Consider the following 25,906-nt stretch of genomic DNA (forward strand, 5'->3'; position numbering starts at 1 on the left):
TTTAGTCTACCAATAAACTGCATATAAGGTTCTCGAGACTCCTGAGTGATGTTAGTAAAGGCTTTTTGTGGCTTTTGTACGTCAGGGACCTGGAAAAAAGCCTTTTTCGCCTCTTCTCTAATTGCCTCGAGAGCCGCACGGGGGCAGTGTTGAGCCTGCGCTACCGGATCAGCACGTGCACCGGTGCCCGCAAGATGCTCTATTGCCAGCGCAGCTGATGCAGCATCATTATGGTTAACGTACGTGAGCAGGAGTGCTTGCAGTCCCCCTCTCCTGTGCGACTCCCATAACGTGTACTGAGTCGGGGTTAGCAGCAATCGTGCTAAAGATTTCAAATCATGAGGAGTCATGATATAAGCATCAAACACAGAAGATAACAGACTTATAAAACAGGGAGAAGAAATACCACGTTCCGTAACCGTGCGGCGCAGTTCTTTAACAACCAAAAAAGAAAGAGCCCCCCATCGTGCTCCCCCTGCCCGACCCTGAGAATACAAGACCGGAGCAACTATAGTTTTAGCCATTTCTAGATCCCCCTCCTTTAAGGCTTGTTTCTTTATTTTTGCCCACACATCACGTAGATCAGGAGGGTATAAATCAGGTTCTTGTTCAGGCTCTACCAGTCCTGGGTCAAAGGGATCTTTTTCTGGCAGATACTCCACTGCATTGATACCCAGGGGTTTGGAGCACTGTGATTTAGAGGCTGATAAGGACAGGGCTATAGGAGCTTGCGACTCCTCCTCCTCTCCTTCCTCTGCCTTTTCTTTTTGTGCTTTCAGAGTCTCAAAAATAACTCTCCACGAAGAGAGCAGATGGTGGGACTCAGTATTGCCTTTTGTCGCAGAATCCCACAATTTCACCCCTGTGTCGTCCCAAAGTTCCCGCGTGAAAATTGTAGTTGCAGTCACGGCAGGCATATTTACTTGCACCCACTTAAGCATTGCTTTAAGGTCATGCTCAGAAATACTTTTCTCATGTTTGTTAGGGAGACCTTTCATAAGCTCATAAACGTCTCTTTCTGGGGACGAAACCTGATTCCCCATTACGGATTTCCCACAGCTCACCTCTCAACTCCGGAGGGATTTCAGGCCGGCTCCCGCTTCCTTTCAGCGGATCATTCAAAGTTCTGTGGGATCCATTGCATGTTGCTCAGTCAGGCGATTCGAGAGTCCCTCCACATCAGATCCTTCACCAGATCACGTCGGGGTCACCAATTTGCAGCGAATGAAGAGACGGGACGCAGCTTGATGCAAGCAAGTTGTCGGTTTATTAGTGATTTTCTTACACTTGTATACGTTTCTACTTTCTACATATTACACACTGATTGGTTAAATCTTAAGCGTAAAAAACACTGATTGGTTGACATTTAAGGCACACCGTTAGAACAATAGGAACTTATTAGTTTATCTTGACATAGCAATAATTTCTATTCCAAAGTTAAGGAGTTTCTTTCTAGGCGGCTTTCTTGATTAACAAAGTTACATATCGGCACCATCCGTTCCCTTATCCGACTACTTGTTTCTCTGTCCGCCTGGCTGCCTCCTCAGCTGTAACGGCTCAGGGGTCTGCAGTTAGCTTGTTCCTTGGTTCCCAGGGCTTGTGCCCTACAGGTTCTAGCAAGTCTCTGTTCATCAGGCTATCAGTACTTGGACTCCTGTCCTTGAGGCCTTGTCCTACAGTGAAGTCTTAGGGTTAAGTTTTAGGGTTAAGTCCTAGGGTTAAGTCTTTGGGTTAAAGTTTTAAGATTAAATCTCAGGGTTAAGTCTTAAGTTAAAGTCTTAAGTTTAAGACTTAGGGTTAAAGTCTTACGGTTTAATCTCAGGTTTAAGTCTCAAGGTTAATCTCAGGGTTAAGACTTAAGGTTGAATCTTTAGGTTGAGTCAGGGTTAGGTCTTAAAGGTTAAGTCCGTAGTTTAAGTCTTGGGGATTGTGGATAACTGGCTAGCTGAAAAAGTTCACATAGACATAGTCCAGCTGGCTGGACAAAAATGCACATCGCTCTCAGCTTATCTGAAGTAAAGCAAAAGTTACACAATAACAGGAAGACTGCAGTGGGAAAAGAATGTTGCAGGTGGGAACAGATAACTACAGAAGAGAAACTAGGGGCGGGCTTGGTAATATGTATGAGCTAATTATAAGAAGGCATAAAAGGTGACTGTAAGGGACAATAAATGAAGTCTGCTGAACACTCATATTGAGTGACTGTGTCTTCCCTCTGTCGCAACAAATGGCACCCGAACAGGGACCCTAGAGAGGGCTGAACCTGCGAGCCACGGTTCGACGGAGATTCGGGTACCAGTCCTGAAAGCAGCGCAGGAGGCAGAAGGGCACAGTCCCCGCGCCCGGGAGCACCTACAGAGGGTCCCGCCGGCCACGCGTCGCCGAAGTCTCGCAAAGGCTGCAACAGCGCTGACGAAGGTGTGGAGAGACAAGTGACGTACGATTCGCTCATATGCTTTTTAGAAAAGCGGAGCGTTCAGGACATAGATTGTAGAAAGGAATTACCCGGGTTATTAGCGTATGGGATAGCATCCGGGACCCCCGCGGCAGCGGCGAGCGGCGGCGCGCAGCCCGGCAGGCCCCTTCCCGGCCGCGGTTTCTCTCCAAGGCGGCACCCCCCCCCCCTCCGATCGTCGCCATGGCGATGCAAGCGGCCAAGCGAGCTAACATCTGGCTGCCCCCAGAGGTCAATCGGATCCTCTATATTCGGAACCTGCCGTATAAAATCACAGCGGAGGAAATGTATGATATATTTGGGAAATACGGACCTATTCGACAAATCAGAGTTGAAAACACTCCTGAAACAAGAGGAACAGCTTAAGCTTCTCAAGGAAAAATACGGAATTGATTACAAACCCACAAAAAAAAAAAAAAAAAAAAAGTGCTTCAGATGTCCTCTACAAGAAATGGGTTTCTGCCTTGAACTAGCAAACATCTCTGTGTTTAAAATGAAGCCTTTTTGCCTTGATGGAGATAATTTATTCTGTATTCTGTATTTATGCTGTATTCTGAATGTGGAAATTGGTTGGGACTAGGAGGCTGGCTTAAAGGCATTTTGCAAACGGGATTATTATTTTTGATCATTATTGTAATAATAGTTTTTTGATCAAAACCAGCCAAAATTATTTGTAAACATTAGGCATATCTGAAGAGAATGCCTTTATTTGAATCAGCAGTTAAGGTGTAGTTTAGTCTGATGCTGTGGTTTTATCTGCTCCTGGTGAATTTTTGAAGTGATGAAATCAGAGATACAAGGTATACTAAGAGTTACGAGGTAATAAGGTAATAATCTAAGTAAGGGTGCTGTCTTTTATATCTACAAGTGCAATATGCTTTTATGTAGCAGAGAGAAACTTTAACAATAATGTTGCTTGAGCGAGATGTGCATGTGACAACTTGGGAAAAGGGATATCACAACTGGAGTGCAACAGTGTTTCTACGTCTGGCAGAGTGAAATCTTTCAAGACCTGAGTTTAGACAGTCTAAAATAAATTGTTAGTATTCAGAAAACCCGTCTTAAGCCTCTTTTGCTTACATAGTGTTATGGAAGTCAACTGCTATTGTAGAGAATTAATGATTTTTCAATACATATTAACAAATACTACTATTTTAACTTGAGGCAGTTAAGTGAGAAATACTCACGTGTAGCATTTGAGGGAATGTCAGCATAAATCGCACTTACAGTAAGACTGCATTTTTAATTACTGTACTTGTTAAGATTCGATGATGCCATAAGGCTAAGGCCTTTTATCACGGATTGGTTCTGAACTAAAAGGTGTGTGCACACGTAGATATGCACATTTGTGTTAATTTCCTTAATTGGCTACAAAATAATATAATTAGGTTGGGGACTAGATCTTGGGGATTTGTCTATTATACTTCTGTTTGTTAAGGAACGTGCATAACATACAGCACCCATGTAGGCTTGGCTTGTGGCATAGTTGTCAAATTTAGCATAGACATTCAGACAGATAAGCAAGGTACTCTTCCTGTGTGTATCACCTACAAGCCATTATGGCTTAGTGTGTAAATCTGTATGTAACTGTTGAAAAATCCACTTATGAATGTATATAGCTTAGAACTAATTTTTTCCCTTTGTTAATTCTTTGATATCAATGAGGTATTCTTCAGAAAATGTATGGACTGGTTGGTTGCATAAGGGCAGTTGTTATTTGGACAGAAAATTGTTAATGGTCAGGGATTTTCCACTACAATATTTGCAAATATTCCTAGTCAAACACCAGTTTGGTTTCTTTTTGGGTTTTGAGCTTGCATTAGTCCATGTTCAGAACTTTAAAATTACCTTTGAATTTTTTAAACTTTTTATATCACTGGAACAGAAAGAGCATCTAAATTAAAGCTTCAAGCTAACTTTATTTTTCAAGTATTTCTGGAATTATCCTTCTGAACTGAGATTTTATAAGTTGGCTGTGTATTTTCCTGTGTTAAAACACTGTTATTGAAAATGGTCAACCAAGCCTATGTCGCCCAAAATAAAAACGGGGGAATTGTGGATAACTGGCTAGCTGAAAAAGGTCTCATAGACATAGTCCAGCTGGCTGGACAAAAATGCACATCGCTCTCAGCTTATCTGAAGTAAAGCAAAAGTTACACAATAACAGGAAGACTGCAGTGGGAAAAGAATGTTGCAGGTGGGAACAGATAACTACAGAAGAGAAACTAGGGGCGGGCTTGGTATTTAGGCAACTAACCAATAATGAGCTTAACTTTTGTAATATGTATGAGCTAATTATAACAAGGCATAAAAGGTGACTGTAAGGGACAATAAATGAAGTCTGCTGATCACTCATATTGAGTGACTGTGTCTTCCCTCCGTCGCAACAGGGGATAATTCTTAGGGTTAAGTCTCAGGGTTAAGTTTCAAGGCTAAGTTTCAATGTTAAGTCTCAGGGTTATGTCTTAGGGTTAAGTCTTAAGGTTAAATCTTAAGGTTAAGTCTTAAGGTGAAGTCTTATGGTTAAATCTTAGGGTTAAGTCTTAGGGTTAAGTTTTAGGGTTAAGACTTAAGATCAAGTCTTAGAGTTATGTCTTAGGGTTAAGTCTTAAGGATAAGACTTATAGTTACATCTTTAAGTTTACGTCTTAGGTTTATGTCTTAGGGTTAAGTCTTAGGGTTTTGTCTTAAGGTTAAGTATTACTATTAAGTCTTAGGGTTAAAGTCTTAAGATTTAATCTCAGGGTTAGGTCTTATGGTTAAGTCATAAGTTTAAGTCCTAATTTTAAGTCTTGGGGATAAGTCTTAAGGTTAAGTCTCAAGGTTAATCTCAGGGTTAAGATTTAGGGTTAAGTCTTAAGGTTAAGTCTTAGGGTTCAGTCTTAGGGTTAAGTCTCAGGGTTATATCTTAGGGTTAAGTCTTAGGGTTAAGTCTTAGGGTTAAGTCTTAAATTTAAGACCTAGGTATAATTCTTAGGGTTAAAATCTTTAAGATTAAGTCTCAGGGTTAAGTCTTAGGGGTAAGTTTTAAGGTGAAGTCTTAACATTAAGTATCAGTGTTGTGTCTTTGGGTTAAGTCTTAAGGTTAACTTTTAGGGTTAAGTCTTAGGGTGAAGTCTAAAATTTAAGTCCTAGGGTTAAGTCGTACAAGGTTAAATCTCAGGGTTAAGTCTTAAGGTTAAGTCTTAAATTTTAATGTTAAAGTTTTAAGGTTAAGTTTCAGGGTTAAGTCCTAGGGTTACTTCTTAAGGCTAAGTCTCAGGGTTAAGCGTTAGTGTTAAGTCCTAGGGTTAAGTCTTAAGGTTGAGTCTTAGGGTTGATTTTTAAGGTTAAATCTTTTGGTTAAGTCTTAAGGTTAAGTCTTAATGTTAAGTCTTAGGGTTAGGTCTCAGGGTTAAGTTTTAAGGTTAAGTCTTAGGGTTAAGTCTTAATGTTATGTCTTAAATTTAAGACCTAGGGTCAATTCTTAGTGTTAAAATCTTTAAGTCTCAGGGGTAAGTCTTAAGTTAAGATAGGATGAAGTCTTAGGGTTAAGCCTTAGAGTAAAGACTTAAGATAAAGTCTTAAGTTTAAGTGTAAGGCTTAAGGCTTAGAGTTCAGTCTTAGGGTTAAGTTTTAAGGGTAAGAATTAAGGTTAATCTTAAGAGTTAAGTCTTACGGTTAAGTCTTAAGGTTATGTCTTAATGTTAAGTCTTAGGGTTAAGTCTCAGGTTCAGTTTTTAAGGTTGAGTCACAAGGTTAAGTCTTAAGCTCAAGTCTTAATTATAAGTGTTAGTGTTAAGTCTTAAGGTTAAGTCTAAGGGTTAAGTCTCTAAGATTAAGTATTAGGTTTAAGTCTCAGGGTTATGTCTTAGGGTTAACTGTTAAGGTTAAGACCTAAATTTAAGTCTTAGGGTTAAGTCTTAAGGATAAGTCTTAAATTTAAGTCTTAGGGTTAAATCTTAAGGTTAAGTCATACGGTTAAGTGTTAAGGTTAAGTCTTAAATTTAAGTGTTCTGGTTATGTCTTAAGGTTATGTCTTAGTGTTAAGTCTTAAGGTTAACTCATAAATTTAAGTTTTAGGGTTAAGTCTTTGTGTTCAGTCTTAAGGTTAAATCTTAAGTCCTAGGCTTTGAGTCTTAGGGTTAAGTCTTAAGTTTAAGTCTTTGGGATACGTCTTAGGGTTAAGTGTCAGCGTTAAGATTTATGTTTAATTCTTAAGTTTAAGTCTTAAGGTTAATTTTTAAGTTTAATCTTATGGATTGAGTCTTAGGTTTAAGTCTTAGAGTTGTCTTGGGGATATGTTTTAGAATTAAGTCTCAGGGTTAAGTTTAAGCTTAAGCCTCAGGGTTAAGTCTTAAGGTTAAGTCTTACGGATTGAGTCTTAGGTTTAAGTCTTAAGTATAAGTCTTAAGTTTAAGTCTTAGGCTTAAGTCGTAGGATTAAGATTCAAGGCTAAGTCTTACGTTTAGGTCTTAGGGTTAAGTCTTAGTGTTAAGTCTTATGGTTAAGTCTCAATGTTAAGTCTTAGGGTTCAGTCTTCTGGTTAGGTCATTATTTTAGGTCTTAGGGTTAGGTCTTAGTGTTAAGTCTTAATGTTGAGTCTTAGGGTCAAGTTTTAGGGTTAAGTCTTAAGGTTATATGTAGGGTTAAGTTTTAGGGCTAAGTCTTACAATTTAGTCTTAGGGTTAAGTCTTAAGGTTAAGTTTTATGGTTAAGTCTTTAGGTTAAGTCGTAGGGTTCAGTCTTACGGTTAAGTCATTAGGCTAGGTATTAGGGTTAGGTCTTAGGGATAGATTCAAAGGGTTAAGTCTTAAGGTTGAGTCTTAGGGTTAAGACTTAGAGTTCAGTCTCTAGGGTTAGGTCTTTAGGTTAGCTCTTAGGGTTAGGTATTAGGATTAAGTCTTAGGGTTAAGTCTTAGCTTAAGTCTTAAGTTTAGGTGTTAGGGTTAAGTCTTAAGATTTAGTCTTAGGGTTAAGTCTTTGGGATAATTTTATAGAGTTCAGTCTTAGAGTTAAGTCTTAGGCTTAAGTCTTAGAGTTAGGCCTTATGGTTAGGTATTAGGATTATGTCTTCTGGCTGTTTTAAGATTAAATCTTAAGGTTAAGTCCTAGCATTAAGTCTTAAGGATAAATCTTAGAGTTAATTCTTATGGTTAGGTCTTAGGGTTAGTTCTTAGGTTTAAGTCTTAGGGATAGGCCTAATGGTTAAGTTTTAGGTTAATTCTTAAGATTAAGTCTTATGGTTAAGTCTTAGAACTGAGTCAGGATAAAGTCTTAGGGTTAAGTCTTAGATTTAAGGCTTAAGGTTAAGTCTGAGGGCTAAGTCTTAGGGTTAGTTCTTAGGGTTAAGTCTTGGTGTTAAGTCTATAGGGTTAAGTCTTAGGGTTACGTCTTAAGGTTGAGTCTTTAGGGTTCAGTCTTATGGTTAATTCTTAAGGTTATGTATCAAGGTTATGTCTTCAGGTTAAGTCTTTAGGTTCGGTCTTAGGGTTAAGTCTTAGGTTTAAGTGTTAAGGTTTAGTGTTAAGGTTAAGTCTTAGGGTTAAGTCTTAGAGTTCAGTCTCTAGGGTTAGGTCTTTAGGTTAGGTGTTAGGGTTAGGTATTAGGATTATGTCTTAGGGTTAAGTCTTAGCTTAAGTCTTAAATTTAGGTCTCAGGGTTAGGTCTTAAGGTTGAGTTTTAATATTGAGTCTTAAGGTCGAGTCTTAGGGCTAAGTATTATTACCAGGAACAGAGGTATATTACTGTAGGGTCTTGCAACTGGGTCTTCTGCAAGATCGATTGATCGATCGATCGATATGTAGTCAGACAGACATAAAAATTACGCAATAGCTGCCCTAAATGTTTCAGAGATTTATTTCCATCAGTTTAGGTCATTGAACTTCCTACAGTAGTTATCTATTTCCTCATGCTGCCAAGAACTCCATCGTGTTTGCCATCACTAGTACCAATTGCTCTTTTCCTTGTTTCTTTGGGCAACTTTGGAGTCTTTGCTGTGGAAACAGGCTAGTGTGATGAAATTTAGCACATAGGAATACTTCATGGTTTGCTGACTCTTCAGCAGGGGTTTCCTTCCTCCACTCCCTGCCCAGATCCACCCCTGTTCTCTTCATTCCTCTGTCCCTCTCCTGTCCCTCTCCTGTCACCACACCGCCCCATCTCACCCCCCTCTGCTGCTCAAAATATTAAGGGAACTAGATCTGTATTGAAAAAATTGGGGTTTCTCTTTCCTCTCCTGAGGATTTACCACCCAGAGCAGGCTCAGGTTCTGATCCTGCAAACTGCTCCCCAGTGCTTGGATGCTTGCTCTGGGAAACAAGGACAGCTGCTCAAATTCTTTTGCAGGCACAATCTTTGTTTAAATTCTAGTTGAAATGAAATGAAAAGCTGTCATCAGTCCCACCTGTGGCACAGAGAGACACCTGTGTTTCACGCACATGTCTGCACAGAAACACACGCAGAGGGAAAAAAGCCCAGAACTGCTTTGTGCAAGGAAGTACGTAAACTCTCCCTATCAGCATTGCTGCTTTGAGCAATTGAATCGTTCTACAGTTATCCAACAAGCCGACACGCTGCCCATCAAATCAGAACCAGAATGTATGCCATTTGCAAGATGGGGCAGCAATAAGCTTTCAACCACTTTCCAGCAAGATCAATTCAAGCAAGGCTGTGTATTCATGGATTTTCTCCTCTGCAAAGCCATGAAGAAAACATGAAACGCACTCCCCAAAGGCAAAGGAGCAAACTGAGGGAGAGCAGCTCATTGGCGCCTTTCAGAGCTTCAACAGTCTGGAGAAAAGGGAAAAACACCCATACAAAGGTAAAGAGCAGCCAAGAAGCACTTTTATAAAATGCACATTGGGGCCTGTTCCAGATCTCAGAATGACTTTCAATATTGCTTTGCATGGCTTTTAGACCAAGGCCTAAAGTGGAGTGATAGCTTCTGCTTGCCAGGGCATGGTAAGATCACTCAAATGAGCAACACAGTAACAAGTAAACACCAAAGGCGATAGCAGAGCTTACCGCTTCCCTCCACTGGCGACCAGCTGTGCAGTAAACCAGCTTAACCAGCCTCCCTAAGGATGGCTCTAAAGTCACTGAAAAGGAAAAAAAGAAGGTAAGTTCTTAGCCTGGAATGTAAAGGCACCATCTTGGCTCCCAGGCAGATGGCCCTGATGGCCCAGCAGGGTCATGTCCCCACGTTCCAGGAAAGATAAAAAAAGCGCAGGACATGTTTGTGGGGTGGGTTTGATGCATCCTTTCCGTTTGCTGAAAGCCTGAGGAAGGATGTATTCCACGGTAGGACCAGTGGCACTTTAGACCTGAGGTTAAAAAAGTGCTGCACTTCAGTGACGCTCCCCAAGCTGCTTTCACCACCAAACAGAAAAAGATTTGCTCTCTCCAGTATGGTGGGAATGATACCATAAAGTCGGTCAGGGAGAAAAACCCTCTAAGACTTGCTTGCAAGTTTCAGAAGGCCGGCATTCTTTATGGCAGTGCTGGGAGCACGGGGGAATGTTTCCTCTGAGCGTGCTCACCCAGTTCCTCGAGGGTACGCACTACGGACAGCAGAGCACTTGCACACTCATAGCGCATTACACATGCATTTTCAGTCAGGCACGGGATGGGTTACAAGTTGCTTGCTTTAATGCAAACGAGCACACACCCTCAGACAGCACCGCTGAGGTTTTTTACTAGCTCCCTGTGCTCCCCAGGCGGGGCCTTGCCCTCTCTCGGGGGGCTATCTGAGTCAGAGGTCACGATCTCCCCCCACAACAATTACCTTTGTCCGAATTCCAACCAACTTTCCGTGGATCGCAGCACTCTATCGGCTTGTCTCCTCCTGCGACCACAACGTCCTCACCCAGAGGCTCTTTCTGCATCACCGAAGAGAACGGAGATCTTTTCCCCACCCATTCTTTGTTCCCCATCCTTCCCAAGGCTGACTCCCTGGATGAGAGGTCCCTTACTTCGTCACTTCTAACAGCTTTAGAGAGTCAGCTTGGCCTAACCTTTGTGCGCAGGTGTGTTTAACGTAGAGCTACACACCAAATCAGAGCGTGGCAACTGGGGAGCTCAGACATCTTATCCCTTTGCCGAGCCAGCAGCTTCCCCTTAGCAGAATCCCTGGACATAAATGTATATACAGTGGAATCTATACAGTGGCATCAAACGTCCCGCCAGACACCACATCCGTCCCTAAAATCCTTCCCCCCAAACAACCCTGAAAGACTTCCCTTGACACCCTCCTCCACCCCAGGCTGTTCCTGAAATCATCCCCCACCTCCACCTCCCTGCCCTGGCCCTAAAACTTCTCCCCCAGACCCTGGTCCGGCCCTAAAGTCCCTCCCCCACCCTCGGTCCGTCCCTAAAGTCCTTCCCCCAACCCCAACACCTCCTCCTCCGTCCTTCCCTAAAGGCCTTCATCAACCTTGCCCATCCGTCCCTAAAACCCTTCCCCCAGACTCCCCACTCTGTTCTCTAAATAACACACACAGCCTCAACACCTCCCCCCCCGTGTATCAATACGCACCCCCCCACATACCCCCACCTCCCCCACTCCCCCACCCCACCTCCCCCCACACCCCACCCCCCATACACCCACTCCCACAAACACACATCCTTGCCCCACCCCCACACACCCCACTCCATCCCTAAACACCTTCATCCATTCCCACCCATCCGTCCCTAAACCCCTTCCCCCCGCCCCCTCCCCTGCCCCCGTCCCTCTGTCCCTGGCATGGCCCAACTGCCCAGCACCACCAGACCACTCTGGCCCAAACACCATAAGGCAATGGTTCCCACCTGACAATAGCAAGTCGAGGAACATTTTTTTTTTCCTAAATAGAGAGATTTTTACTTTGTACGCTGCCGACTACGCCGAATTATGTTTTGCTGGCTGACTGGATACACAGCAAAGCTGAACTCCACATCAAATATAATCAAATCTATCAAGTATATCAAATAATGGAATATATCAAATGCAGTTTCTTATATTGCAATAAAAGAAAATAGCATGCAATATGATAAAAGGAACCAGTAGCAGTGACTGTGAGCGATATGATAAAAGAGCAATAGGAGCGAAGCATCCATTTGTTATCCCAAAGTGTTAACGTGACTAAGGAAAGGAGACATCACCAATTCCCACCCCAACAACACCCAGGCCCACCCTTCGGCTGGGAGCCCCCTCGCAGCCAGTGCCAGGAGTCTCTCGGGAACTGGGAAATTCCCCTGGAGAAGGTACCAGGAAGGAATTCTCTCGCTGCTTCCCACCGTGCATGGTAGCCATGTGAGGCACAGCACAAGAGTTCTGCTCCCTGCTTTCTCTGGTGAGGAAATTGACACAGCACATTAACACCCATACAGAACCAAAAAACATGGCTTGGGAAAGTGCAGGGCTGCTCCCCTGGAGAGGGTTCCAGGAAGGAATTCTCTTGCTGCTTCTCACCCTGCCCTGGCAGCCGTGTCAGGCACAGCAGAAAAGTTCTGCTCCCTGCTTTCTGTGGTGAGAACATTGACCTCTTTTCATTGGCAATAATGCATAGCCCAAAAAAGTCACCTTGGCAAAGTGCAGCAGTGCTCCCTGGAGAAGGTGGCAGGAAGGAATTCTCTTGTTGCTTTTCACCCTGCCCTGGTAGCCGTGTGAGGCACAGCACAAATGTTCTGCTCCCTGCTTTCTGTGATGAGCAAAATTAACCCTTAAGTGTTGCAGTCGTTAAGAGCCCAAAAAAGTCACTTTGGGAAAGTACAGCACTCCTCCCATAAAGAAGGTACCAGGAAAAAATTCTCTTGCTGTTCTCACCCTGCCCTGGCAGCCATGTCAGGCACAGCACTAAAGTTCTGCTCCCTGCTTTCTGTGGTGAGAAAATTGACCCATCATGGTTGCACTCATAGAAAGACAAAAAAACACACCTTGGGAAAGTGCAGCACTGCTCCTCTGAAAAAAGTGCCAGGAAGGAATTCTCTTGCTACTTCTCACCCTGCCCCAGCAGCCATGTGAGGCACAGAACAAAAGTTCTGCTCCCTGCTTCCTGTGGTGAGAAAATGGACCTCTCACATTTGCGATCACGCAGAGCCAAAAAAACCCCTCACTGTGGGTAAGTGCAGCAGTGCTCCCCTGGAGAAGGTGTCAGGCAGGAACTCTCTTGCTGTTTCTCACTCTGTCCTTGCAGCCATGTGAGGCGCAGCACAAATGTTCTGCTCCCTAGTATCTGTGTTCTGAAAATTAACCCCTCACATTTGCAATCGCATAGAGCCAAAAAACCCCTCACCTTGACAAGTGCAGCACTGCTCCCCTGGAGAAGGTTCCAGGAAGAAACTCTCTTGCTGTTTCTCACCATGCCCTGGCCGCCATGTGAGGCACAGCACAAAAGTGCTGCTCCCTGCTTTCTAAAGTTGGCAAAATTGACTGTTTATAGTTCTACTCATGTAGAGACAGGACTTTCTTATTCAAAAGCAAAACCCAAAAAGCCACGTAGCCGTGGGAAACCCTTTATCCTTCCGTGTGGCTGGTGACTTCCCATGGCTCTTCCGCAAGGCAGGAGAAACAACCATGAATTTGGAAGCCCACGTAAATTCAAGTACACTTAGTCCTCTGACAGTCACTGCTTATGGGCCAGCAGTCCTCTCACCCCTCCACAGATCTGCCTCTTAGTCCTCTAGCAGTCATTCTCCATGGAGGGACCACAAGTCCTCCATACCTACCTACCAACTCACCAGAAATGAGTCAGACCACGCCAGAAGTGACACTGCCTGACCTGCAGGAGATATATTAGACCAGTAACGATGGTTTCAAGACAGAAAAAAACACCACCATCCAACAGTACAGCAGAAAAACAACCAGAAGAAACTCTGTACACAAACCAATGGCCCCCATCCAAACCCTGCAAAGGCTAAAAAGCTGAGAAAAGGCACTCTCCACAAAAAAAAAAAAACCACACACAGAACACAAGATCACACTACCATTACCCCAGGAACCCAGGTCAGCAAACCCACATTCTGTCCATAACAATAACGTGCTTTAACACTTTACTCGCTTAACCAGTGGCATACCATAACCTTGTTGCCCCCAAACCACAGCACATTGTAGCCCTAAGGCAACACTAGATGGAACACAAAGTCCCTTGAGATCTCTGCCAAGGCCTTCAGGTGGTCCCTGACCTCAGGCATCACAACCTTGAAGTGGGAGCCAGACGGAGGCACCAGGACATCACCGGCACCCATCTTCACACCCTGAAACAGGGCCTGGGATAAACGCTCCTGGGGACAGAGGCTGAGGCACTCGGAGGCTTTGAGCCGGCCGGCCACCATCACAGGGCTTCAGCTCATCATTTCTGTGTCAGAGCCACCAGGCAGGTGGCCCCATCCTCCCTGAGAGACTGCTCAGGGCACCTGTACCCAGCTCCAGGGGGCTGGATACACAGCCTCGGATCCATGGGGGGAGGGGTGCTTTAATCCTGGGAGCAGGATTTCTGACAGTGCCCCTGGGGAGGAAAGCCTCCTCAGGCCTGGAAGCCTGAGAGACATCCCTGCGCTGCTCCACATGTCACCAAAAGCAGGGGCTGAGGAAGGCTGCTTTGGGGCCCGTCGAGGGAACCAGCTCCCCTGGGCTGCTCTGCAGCCACCGGCTGCTGTTGCTGTCGCGCGGGTCTCAGTGCTGCTCTGCAGTCGGCCGTCACCTCCCCGTGGGACACTCCCCAGCGCAGCACACGTCTGCACTGGCTCTCCCTGGGGACAAAGATCACAAGCGAGGGATGGGCTTGGCTTTGGCCCCAGCCCCAGGCTGCCACCAGAGAGACCTGCCACCCCCGCCCCAGCTGTGCGATGTGGGCACCACGTACAGCTGCAGATGTGGGTCAGGGCAGCTGTGGGCAGGGGGCAAGCCCCGTGGTGGTACCCCGGCACTGGCAGCAGGCAGAGCTGGGGAGAGCGAGGGGCAGCCCAGGGCAGCCGGCAGCTGGCGGCGGGGCCCGTCAGGGTGCAGCACCCTCAGCAATGCCCGGCTCCGTGCGCCTCGGCCCCAGGGCTGCAGCGCAGGGCTGGCCCCAGCTGGGGCTGGGCTGGGAACAGGCAGGCAGGGCCCCTGGCAGCCCCGGCACGCACCTGCTCCCTGCATGGGGCAGCCTGCTCCTTTGCAGTCGACCCCGTGGCATCCAGAGAAGAGCCCTGCCCTGGGCCGGAGCCATCTCGGCAGGGATGAGGCCTTCCTCAACGTCCGTCCCTCAAACCCCTCCCTCCGGCCCCCACAGTCCGTCCCTAAAACACTTCCCCTCGCCCCCAGTCCCTGCGAGCGGGGAATCCGCCTCCCCAGCTGTGAGCCCGGGCGGCGCAAGCCCCCCCAGGGCTCACCCTGCCACCCATGTGGTTCCTGGAAGAAACACCATCCCACCATGCCCGCAGGCAAACCGCTATCCCTATGGACACAATGGGGGCAGCCGGCACGGGGGTTGGGGGTGGGGGGGTGGGTGTGGGGGGGTGTCACTCTCGGGGCTATCCTAGTGAGCAACACTCAGAGAGGCCAAAAACTGGAGTGCAGGGTTGATGCCGGCATTAGAGCCGGCTGCAAGCGAAAGGCACTCAATGGGCATGGGCGCTGCTGGGAGGGAAAGCGCCACGTCAGGACGGTCGGGATTCTCGGCTGGCTGGGAGGGAGCTCCATCGAGCGCTCAGAGTCGAGGCTTGAGATTCTTGCAGCCACGGAGGTTTTTGCACAGAGAGCTGTGCTAAGCAAGGCCCGTTTATCACTTTGGCTGCAACACGAGGGTGCTGCACCCCTGCATGGTGCTTCCCCTGAGCCGACAGAGAACTTTCTCTCCTGGGCTTTGTTCCCTCTGGGACAGCGGCTGTGAGCGAGGCAGGGCTGTCAGATATGCGCAGCTGGGGTCGAGGGGCTCAGAACGGATAAACCCCCCGGCCCGCGCCCGGCCCTGCCCCTCTCTTACAGCCGCCATGGCAGTTCCCCTGCAGCTGAATAGAACCATCAACACTCTGTCTTCAGTGGGGTTTCTTGTACATAGAAAAAAGGGACAGCACAAAGCGTGAAGCAAAGCCAAGAAGGTGGCACCTGCTTTTAAAAAAGAATACATTCAGTACATCACAAAAAAATGCGGTGGAACTCACTCTTCCAATTGGGTTAGGCAGGAGGAAAATGGATTTGGAAAGCAAATAAGAATCGCTCACTTCAAGCTATAAGGTGGCTACTAAACACAGACTCTCCCGTGCATGTCCTGCTCATTAGTTCCACGCTTTGGAAGTGCCTGCGGTTTCCCTGAAGCACCTTCTCTGGGTTACTCTTCCAAAGGGGTTCCGGGGACATCTGCATAGGGAAGCTGCCTGAAGCAATCACCGTTTGTTATCCTGTCAGGTTTCAGCCAGGGCAGATAGCCTGTGCATGCAGGGACTACAAACTGCAGGCATCGCAACTTATGGACCCCAAGAAAAAGGGGGTACATGATATGAATTTACGGTACAAGGCTGTCACTGAAGCAAGCCATGTGAAGTGGAATATAGTACTTCTAGCAACAGTGAAATAGTGTACATTGAAAGAGTATTCAACTATATACAAAAAAGTCATGAAAACTTTTTTTCAGGACATTTCTCAAGATCTTGAGAAATAGACCTCTGTTTACTGGTAAGGGAAGAAGAAGTAAGAAACTAAAAAGTGTCCATCCCAATACACACACCACCACCACAAACACCACCACCCGCCCCCAAATTACCTCAGGTGAACCGCGGCCTTTTGAAAAAGGGCCAGCATCTAAAGCGTATGTAGTGACCTGGAACAACGTTGCTGCATATTTGGGATCCAGATGATACAGGGCAGCGTGAGGATTGCTAACATGGACAGAACAGCGGGACTTACTTTGCCTCTTTATCTCGGTAGCTAGGTAAATAGCTAAGGATCGAGGCTCTTGTGGCGAGGTGTCTGCTTACCCTTGAGCAAACAGTACTTCAGTAAGTGCAAAACCAAACCTGCAACATCGGGAACGGCAGTTTCCTGCTGACACGCATTTTTTTCCAAAAGGCAGGTGTCTGCTTCCTATCCGGGGCCATCTTTGTGCACGCTAAAAATAGTTCATGCACTTAGTGCAGTGTTCAGAGTTTTGAGAGATGGACAGCAGTGTCTGGATACACCTGGGCTTCTTGAGCTTCCTGAATTTTTTCAGCGGTTGATCTCGAAAAGCTTTTCTTCTCTCCTTTTCTCTTCTGGTGTGCTTTCAGCCTCTTCTCCAGAGACCTGTTTTCCCTTTCTGTTTCTTTGCTTTTCATTTTCCTGAAACGAAAGACCCTGCAAACCTTGACATTCCACAGTGTTATTAGAGAGGTAAAACCACGATCAACTGGAATCAGTTCTCATTTTAAACAAAGGGAGCTCATTTTACCTTCTTTCCTCTGAAAGGCTCATCAGCTGTTCCGGGTCTACCGAGGAGTCTGCTGTGCTCTCGGGGGTGGTTGGAGGCAAAGGTACAAGTGCCTGAACCGGAAAGGTTGAAGTTGAAAGGTGGCAAGACACCTGGAGTAGTAAGCTACCGTTTTCCAAATTGCTACCTTAGCTCCTCAAATAAGATCCCTTTGGTTGCTTTGCATTATCCACATTTGCACGGTCGCAAGATAGGCTTCAGGAGCTCTGATGAATTGGGATGATGGGCTGCCCCTTCTTGCGGGCTGGGGCACCACAAACTGGAGGGGCCTTGGAGGGTAGGACAGACCCTTGCCAGCTTCGTTCTGCTGGGCTTGCTTCTGCCTTCCTGGGACACGGTTCTGCCGTTATCCCTTGGGCAGCATTATCCCATTCTGGGGCGTGAGCCTTTTATTTTTAAATCTGCGATTTTGTATTTGACTTCTTGTAGGTATTTAGATTGATTAAGCACATTCCCAATGCATCTGAGAAACAACCTTTCTGGTTTTTCTTCTCTATCATTAGAGGGTGGGAAAAGTCAAACAGACAAGAGATCTAATGACAGGAGGAGGCACAGCAGCTGCTTGGACCTATCAGAAACTACTGTCATACATGAGAAACGTGTCAGTGTTTCTTGGCCTGACATCCCTCTACTATTTCTGATTTCACCACCATACCTGCCCCTGCTTCTCTGTAGAGGATGAACAGAGAGGGTGCTGTGTGCAAGAAGTCTTTTGCCTGGGGCTCTGCGTTTGCTTCACCTGCACGGCTCCTTTGATCTTCCAAACGCACCCATGGAACACAAAAGCACGTGCAGCAAAGTGACCTCGTGGAAGTGGACAACACCTAAACCAAAATCCACCAGCAGCACAATAAGGAATTGGACCAGAAGCCCCAGATTTTGAAAACCCTCAGCCCCTCCTCATACCTGTGCACCTGTCCACAGGTGCTGGCACCTCCTCGGCTGATGGAGGGGAGGGGCCGGCCACCTCCTCCCCAAAGATGTCCCCGCAGTTTTCAATCACAAACTGCACCAGCACGTTCCCCTGCACACATCAAAGCCTTGGCCTCAGCCTACGAGTTTTCTCCCTTTGAGCCTCCCAGTTCTCCCTGCCATCCCCCTGGGGAGGGAGGGAGGGAGCGAGCAGCTGTGTGTTGCACAGCTGGCGGCCCCGCTTGAACCACAGCAGCCTATGAGCAACAGTTAGCTGGTTGATGGTGAGAGTGCTCATCCTTCGTCCTCCATCAGGGTGCGGGCGTCTCCCGTATCACACTTGGACGCACAAAAGCCTCAGCAATCCGGCTGCTGTTGGAGCTGCTGGAGAAGCTTTTTGGGCGAGCCGACGTATTTGTAGTGGCCAGCGTGGCAGTTTGCTTTATACCGTTGCCCTGAGCATGGGCATCTGGAGAAACTGCCCATCAGTCAGTGTGCAGGGATGACGGCCGCAGGGGACAGCGAGCTGCAGGTGATGGTCAGCGGCGGCACCGTGTCTGCCTGCGTGTTGTCCCGGCTCTGAGCTAATGGCGCTGCTCCCCAGTGGAGCATCCATCGAGCCTGAGCACAGGCTGTGTCTTAGCCAGAATCCGAGCAGGAGCTGAGGGGACAGTGACACCTCCAGAGGTGCCATCCGGCCCCCACCTCCCTGTGTGACTGTGCTGTGAGTCATAAAGCTCAGCCGTGATGCCCACTGGCAAGGAGTCTGGGCCAAGGGATGATCCCAAAGTCCTCCCCTAGGACGCACCACCAAACAATATCTGCCCAGTCCCCAATTATCACATGGCAGACGTAGTCAGAAGAGAGGAAAGATCATTTTATTGAGGACAGCAGCTGCGGGCTGGGGGGGTGGCGGCTACCCAGGAGCCCCAGGGCTTCAGGCAGGAAAACAGCACCTGCAACAATAAGAGCCAGGAAGCACTGCTAAAGCCACAAAGCCAGGACGAGGCGTGACTTGGTTGCCCTTGCTTTGGAGAACGCTTCACAAAGTGCCTTGCCTCAGCACTCCCGCCCAAAGGACTGGTTCTCTTCATTTACTCCAGCATCCTGAGCAGACAATAAAAGCCTTACACAAGCAGCCTGCCACAGCAAGAAAGGATCTTCCTGACTTGCCGTTCGGTTCTCAAATGTTACGTTACTGCCTGTGGAACAGGGTTTAATAGGCTGTATTCCCAAGGCCTCTGACTCCCCTTTACTGACCTGGAGCCCCGCGTTCGTGCTTTTCCCAAATGATATTCGTTCTGGTGTTTGGTCCACAGTTCCCCGTTCTAATAGTGCATTCCACCACTTCATACGTCGACTTTTCAATCGCTTCGTCCGTCTCTGGCCGGCCCCCTCGCGGGGAACACGGAAACGCAGATCGGGACCCCCCACTCACTTCACAGTTGAACTGTGTCTCTCACACACATCACACTTGCCGGGCAGCCCTCAGCCACACAGGCAGCATGTTACATACAACTCTAGGAATGCTGACAGTTTGCGTTAGCACACAAAGTACGTGTTTCAATGAACAATTGCCAAAAAACAAGTTCTAATTTTTTCTGGCCCTAAGCAGGGCCCTAAGCAGGGGCCCCTCTGCTCTGTTGCACCTTCTTCCCCCAGTTTCTTACTGGAACTAGTAACTCCAGCTCATCAGTTCCTTGACCATGGCTTCAATCTGTTCCTGAGCCACATGCACATCTTCTGTAGGCCCTTCCAAAGTGATGTTATCCTCTCCTCCAGTGAATTTGATGCGAACCTTGAGGTGAAAGACAATGAATCTCTTAAGAATTTGCCAAGATCCAAGCCAGGCCAATGCTCTTGGTCAGGCCTAGACCATCGATCCCTGCCACTAAGAGATGCGCCTCTTCCCAAAAAGCCCAAACAAAATCCCCACAATTTCCCAAGTCAGTAACTTAACGATGTCGGCCATATGGCAGTGCCTAGAGCCCAAGGCTCTGGTGCTGTCCCGGTTTCTGCAAGGGCTTTGGAGAAGTTTACTCATCTAGCCTTTATCTAGATACCGTCTAACTCACCAGGGAGAAGCCTTGCTGCACTCAGCATTTCCAGGTATCCTGCTACATCAGTTCTCAAAACAGCACCACATAAAGCTTCCTTGGAAGGGCTCAACCCATGACAATAACATAGGATGAGCAGTGTTTGCAGCAGTAAAAGAGAGGGTTCCCTTGAACAGCAAAGATCTGTGTCATTTCCCCCTGGGTTTACCCACGCTAGAATACACCTCTCTCTCCCGTGACAAGTGATCTGGACTAAACCTTTTTCTACGCCGGGGGTGCTAAGCTAACCAGCTCATCCATACCTTTGGCATCTGCTGAGTTATTTTGGCCAGGTTCTGTCCTTTCTTTCCAATAATGAAACGATGAAGCCAAGAGGGGGCAGAGACCGAGGAGACGGTAAAACTGTTGGCCTGAGAGACAGAAAAACAGAGAAGCTGTTTGATGGACAAACTGGAAGAGGCCTTCCCAACAATTCAGTTCCAATTCCCATGCTGCACCTCCGGTATTGACTTCTAAGCTGCACCTCTAATGGCCCAAGAGAGAGCACCCCCGCTACAGCCGTCAGTGCTCACAAATGTATCTTCATGGGACCTTCAAAGGAGGCCTAGCCCATCTTGTCAGTACCTTTGCAAAGACTTCAGTCAATGCTTGCCCCAGTTTTTCAGGCTCGCCTCGCAGTATCACCGTCTCCGAGCTACTGTCAATGGGTGGGATCTCGACAGAGACTCCAGTCTTCTCCAAGATCTCCTGCAGGGAATTCCCCTTGGGGCCGATGACATACTTGTGCTGAGACTTTTTCACCTCCACTGCAATAGTAGTAGTCTTCTTTTTCTGTAGGGGCAGAGACACTGAGGCGTCAATCACAAGGGGGCGGGGAAGGACAAGAGCGACAGGAAGAGGCACAAGATGCAGTCAGACTCTGCACCCAGCAAAGAGCAAAGCCAAGCTGAGCACAGTGGCTCGGCAGTACCCTAGCACCCCTTGGGCCCCTGCCTACAGAAAGCCTTGTGCTCAAAAATTCACAGGGGAAGTACAAAACTAGCATGCTGTGTCAAGCTCCCTGGGACACGGCATGGAAGAGACCACACGCACACACAGGCATGTCGTTGTCGTTGTCGTCCCCCCCGTCCCCCCGTTGGACAGCAGGGTTCAACTCCCAGCCGTCTCCCAGGCAGTGCTGTGATGCAACACTGTGCAGGCTATAAGCCGATTGTTGAAATCCAGACCGGTACAAATACAGACCTAACCACGAGGAAAAACAGCCCAGCAACCCACAACAAGGATATTCACAGCAGCGTTGGCTGTGGGAAATAAACTGGAGTGACATTCGCTCTTCAGCAACTTCTACTTAGGTAGCAACTTTGATACTGTCAGCTGGCCACCACTGTAGACTTCACACTTCTTTCCTTCCTTAGTAGCCCCGGTGTGAACAAGAGCCAGGGGAGCTCTTGGTGGCCTGCTAAGTCCCACGGTACAGAAAAGCGAGTAATCTGTCACGTCCCGGATAGTATCAGCCCGGCTCCCACTCTGCCGAGTGAGGAAACGGTAGGATTCGGGGTCATGTACTGCAAGGGCTTCTGAGCCAGATGCAACGGAGGGATGCACAAAAGTAGAACAAGAAGGGAAGAGTGCCTAGGAGCAGGTGCCAGGGGAAGGTGGGAAGCTTTATGGACCATCCGTACCTTCTCCTCATAGATCTTCTTAACTCGAGCCACAGCCTGGGCTAGTTGCTCCTTTTCTCCGGTGAAGACTATCTCGGTCTTGTTGACACTGGGTGGAGGAATGTTGATGCGCGTCCCTGTGTCCTGCATGAGCTCCCTCACCAGCTTGTTGTAAGGGCCAGCAATGAAAGGGTGGTACACTTTCTCCACGTCCAGCCGCTCCACGGCACGCTTATCCTGGAAGAGCCCACAACAGACCTTGGTGGGAACTGCCCTCTATATTACAGTCTCTGCCAGGCACAGCTAAGTTCCCAGGGGTGTCTTGCCTGACACTCTGGCCCAAGCAACCTTCTCAGTTGGCGGGCTTGTAGATCTCCACCTCTTTCAATCTACAAATACGGTTGCTGCTGCTGCTCCTTGTTTACGATATTCACCCCTGTGATCTCCTGCCTTATCTCAGCTGGCACCTAAGACGCGTCGCTTCAACTCTCAAATGCTTGTTTTGGCTTCAGAGATGGACAAAACGCAGCACAAGAAGTTTCAGGACCTGGCAGCGGTGCTCACACAGCCAGCGAGTGGCACAGCATACGTCTCCGTTCAGGCTAACGTTAGCCACTGACTGTAGCCACGGTGGCTGCAAACTCCGACTACACCACGGGGAAGCAAAATGGCTGAGCAGCCAATGCCATGAGAGAGATCACAGTACTGAGGTACCTGCTCAGCGGAGATAAGCAGGATCTCGTGCCGGGCCTTCTCAATCCCTTCTTTAGTGCCGCTGATCTTGATCTGGTTGCTGAGGTCATCTGGGCGGGGGACCTGCATTTTGGTTGCAGTTTTGAGCTTCAGGTCCTGCAGCTTCTCACCCTTCTTTCCAATGACAAAACGGTGGTGCTCCTTGGGGATGGCAACTGTTGCCGAAGCCTGCAGCAGAAGAACCAAGCATCTGTGAAAAGCCTTGCCTGCACTGGCAGATCCACAGGAACAGAGCCAGGGAAAGCAAGGTAGACGCTGCTCAGTGGTACTGCTCCTCAGAGCAAACACAACGCCTTCCCAGCACACTCTGTCTGAGGGCTGACACTGTACCAGTTGATCTACAGCGCCTCCGTGCCAGGAGTATAGACCCCACCTTTCCCTCAAAACCCTTCTGTTTGCACAGGAGCGGTACTCTGAATTAGCAAAGGCCTTCCGACACAGACGAGGAGGTGCCTCTCCTCCAGTGTAAGACACCAGACAACAACTGAGATGACAGCGCACAGCTGGAGTTTATCTGAACTCTGACACCTGCTGCCAAGGCTACAGAGAACAAGACATACAGTATGACTCCTAGGAAAGAGAAATTCAACACCAGAAACCTACTGCAGGAGGCAGGCAGCTAGCAGATGCTCACCGCTACTTAAGTGCTAAGGTGTCTTCAAGTGTAGCACGTGCTGCTCCTGGGACTGCTTCTAGAAGGCCCCACATGCAAAAGGGGTCCTTCTCAATCTACCATTAAAGGGCTGGTCTATACAAGGGCTTCCTGACTTCTTCCCTTCTCACTGAGTTTGTACAGGTCTGGTAGCTGATGACTGCTATCGTGCTCCTGGTCCCTGTGATTAGGTAACCACTAACAGCAATCAGACAATGAACATTCAAGCTATAATGGAAAAATGAAAGATGAAGAAAAGATCACTCGGTGTGACTTTTCAGCTCTGTGTTCCTGTCCTGAAGCCAGCCAAGCGTAAGAGAAGCTGGAATACAGACACACCTTCCAGACCTGGGGCCAGGGCAGTAGGAGGTATATTTGGGAACAGTGGCTCACGGATCTGTGGCGGCACGACCTGAACTGATTTTTCAGATGCACATTGTGGATGTAGGGTTTTGTTCCTTTCTCTTTCCTCTGGCAGGGTATGACACAGGGGCTGAACAGCACTAAGCAGACATGGTATTAACATCGCATTACCTACCTTTGGCATTATACTTTAAAACACACTGCAACACCTGGCTGCGATACATCCTAACAAGAGCTACCACCTTGACTATGAGCTCAAGAACCTTAAGGTAAGAGATCAAAACCTAGAGGACTGAAGCAACCGAAACAACAGGGTTGTGGCTCCTTACCAGTGTGCCTTGAGCTACACAAGGCAGAACCCTGACCCGAAGCTTTTGGCTTTTGGCAGGACTTCCTTTTCTCTACTTTTCTTTCTCCCAGCCTTCCACGTTCTTCTCTGAAGGGCTTCAGGAAAAGCACAGTCCCGTTCTCACACACTACTAGCTTTGTGTGTGAGGCTCCTGCACCCCCTCCAGCACCAGCACCTCAGCACAAAGTCACTGGTTGCAACTCAAATGTTCCAGAGATCGCAGACTCCACGCTTCATGCAACACCACGGCCTGTAATTACCTTGGAACCCTATTTTAAGCCTCATTCCTATTCCAAATTGCCAATTGGGTGCTTTGAAAACGTATGGCAAAGCTGAATTAGTCATGTAACAACACACCTCTTTGGCTTACAAGCACATGGGCCCAAGGGTCTCAAAGCATTTGCGAGTCTTGGGGAAGAGCAAAGATGAAGGCAGAAACAGTTAGATGCCCTCACCTGAGTCTGCAGTCGAGCGACAATCTGCTTCCGAGCCTTCGTGACTGCTTCCGGCTTGCCAGAGACCACGATCGAAAGGCCCTGGTCCTTTGCGAGAGACAGCTCCAGGTGAGCTCCCGTCTTCTGCATGATGTCAAGGCAGATCTTGGCCTGCTTGCTTTCTCCCAACTGATCCATGTCCTTGTATTTCCTCTCCTCCAGTGGCACATGGAACACCTGCTCAGCCACGGGACAGACACAAGCAGGGCACAGCAAGGTGTCAGTGTGCTTTTGATTGTCAGTGCCTCCCTCTGCAATCCTCCCTTCAGGCCTGTTCCAGCTGTCTGTGCAACAGGGATGCAGAGCTTTGTCTGGGCAGTTTTCAACACATCCCTCCCCCTCCAGAGCCGTCCTAGCATTCAGCCGCAGTCTTCCTTGTGCCCCAGGGCAAAGGACAGCAAAGAGGCAGTTACTCTGGCACACTAAGGGATTTCATACTCCAGGGAAAGCTTCGCTTCACCTACTTTTTGGAGGGATGAAAAGGAGGGAGATAAGACACCCACTCCCACCAACCTGAGTGATGACAGAAGCCTTTATTGGCCGGATTTTGCTCCAGGGCCCAGCAGGTTCCCGGGCAGCTTCCAAACATGGTGCTTTTTCAGGGAGCGCAGGGAAGGCTTCCTCGTAGGTGGGAGGATCCTTCTCTTCTTCCGAGTTTAAAGCTGTTACTGGGGTGAAGCAAACAAGGCCAATGAGATGCTCTCCCCACAGAAACGCCCCCATTCATAGGCAGTGCAACTCTATTGAGGCATCATCAAAGAGGGACAACAAAGGACTTGTGCACTACTATTCACCCTGCTACAGTTATGCTTGTGGAGAGCAGCCGAGTCGGGAGCACAGCTGAGCTCAGCACAGCACAGACTGCAGTAGGTGCCGCTATGGATGCAGGAAGCAACCGTGCAAGTGAATGGTGGCAGCAAACACAGCACATTATCGCCAGCTTTGTTGAGAGGAGCTTCATCAGGGGACAACAGGCCAAGGAGAAAGAAATCAAAGGGACACAGCAAGGCTGTAGGTCAGAAGGGGACAGGACAGACACATGCCCAGGAAGAAGGCAGAGAGAAGCAGAAGCACTCTAGTTGGGGCAGAGTCCAGGGAAAGCCTGTAGCTTATGTTCGACTCAGCTGGGCACTGGGCTGTGCCAAGCGGGCCAGCTCGCAGCTGGAGAATGGGTGCCGAGACCCATCAGTGAGTCAGCCAATACGGTTATACTGACTTTCCCCAGCACCTGGCTGAGCAAAGGAGGAAGTGACAATCCAGCACACTGATCCCACGAGGCTCTCTTGCAGCCCAATGACCCCTGCTTGCACATGCCCTGCCCCACGGCTGACAGCGTTGCTAGCCAGAGCTCTGTGAAGATCTGAGGCTTGCCTCCGCCTGGCCCTGCACTGTGCAGCACCACCGATGTGCTCCTGTTGGTGGAAAGCCAGAGTCTGGCAGGCCGCCAGCCTAGGAATGGCGAACGCCGTGCCTGGACACTTAGGGGGAGCCGGAGGCATGGAGCGAGCTTGGCTAACAGCAAGGAACCTTGCCTGCGCAGTCTCTATTTAGAGGCACATCACAGGAACTCAGCTGTGTCTTCTCACCTTTCACCTGCTGCTGCGTCAAGCCACTGCGGTGTTTGGCAAAGCTCTCCTGGCTCAAAACTGCCACCGAGCTCATCGCCGACTTCCCACGCACACACACAATCCGGGTATGCCACTGGAAGAGACAGAGGAGGCAACACTGTTACCAGCACCACTCAAGATGCACACAAGTCACTCCAGGAAGGCAAATGACGTGTTTCCTGAGCACTTTTCCAGCCGGCC

General features: G+C 48.2%; 1 protein-coding gene and 1 long non-coding RNA gene across 2 annotated transcripts in view; one reads left to right on the forward strand and one right to left on the reverse strand.

Moving 5' to 3' along the window:
- Nucleotides 1–6,913: 6,913 nt before the first annotated feature.
- Nucleotides 6,914–25,906, forward strand: part of LOC308070786 — a 290,385-nt gene continuing 271,392 nt past the window's right edge. Inside the window, exons 1-2 of the long non-coding RNA XR_013930854.1 lie at nucleotides 6,914–7,926; nucleotides 7,966–8,237. This is a non-coding gene — a long non-coding RNA (uncharacterized lncRNA). The remainder of the gene's footprint in view (nucleotides 7,927–7,965; nucleotides 8,238–25,906) is intronic.
- On the reverse strand, nucleotides 21,320–25,736 carry LOC308071028 (vigilin-like; the record flags this gene model as incomplete). The annotated part of the gene is made up of 4 exons (XM_080405891.1): nucleotides 24,612–25,736; nucleotides 24,060–24,275; nucleotides 22,202–22,408; nucleotides 21,320–21,724 (listed from the first exon to the last, which is right to left on the reverse strand). Exons 1-4 carry the CDS (start codon nucleotides 24,819–24,821, stop codon nucleotides 21,320–21,322), a joined length of 1,038 nt encoding a protein of 345 aa, XP_080262017.1. The 5' UTR covers nucleotides 24,822–25,736.

The sequence above is a fragment of the Falco punctatus genome (assembly GCF_963210335.1).
Source record: "Falco punctatus genome assembly, chromosome: 10".
In the NCBI taxonomy this organism is placed as follows: domain Eukaryota; kingdom Metazoa; phylum Chordata; class Aves; order Falconiformes; family Falconidae; genus Falco; species Falco punctatus.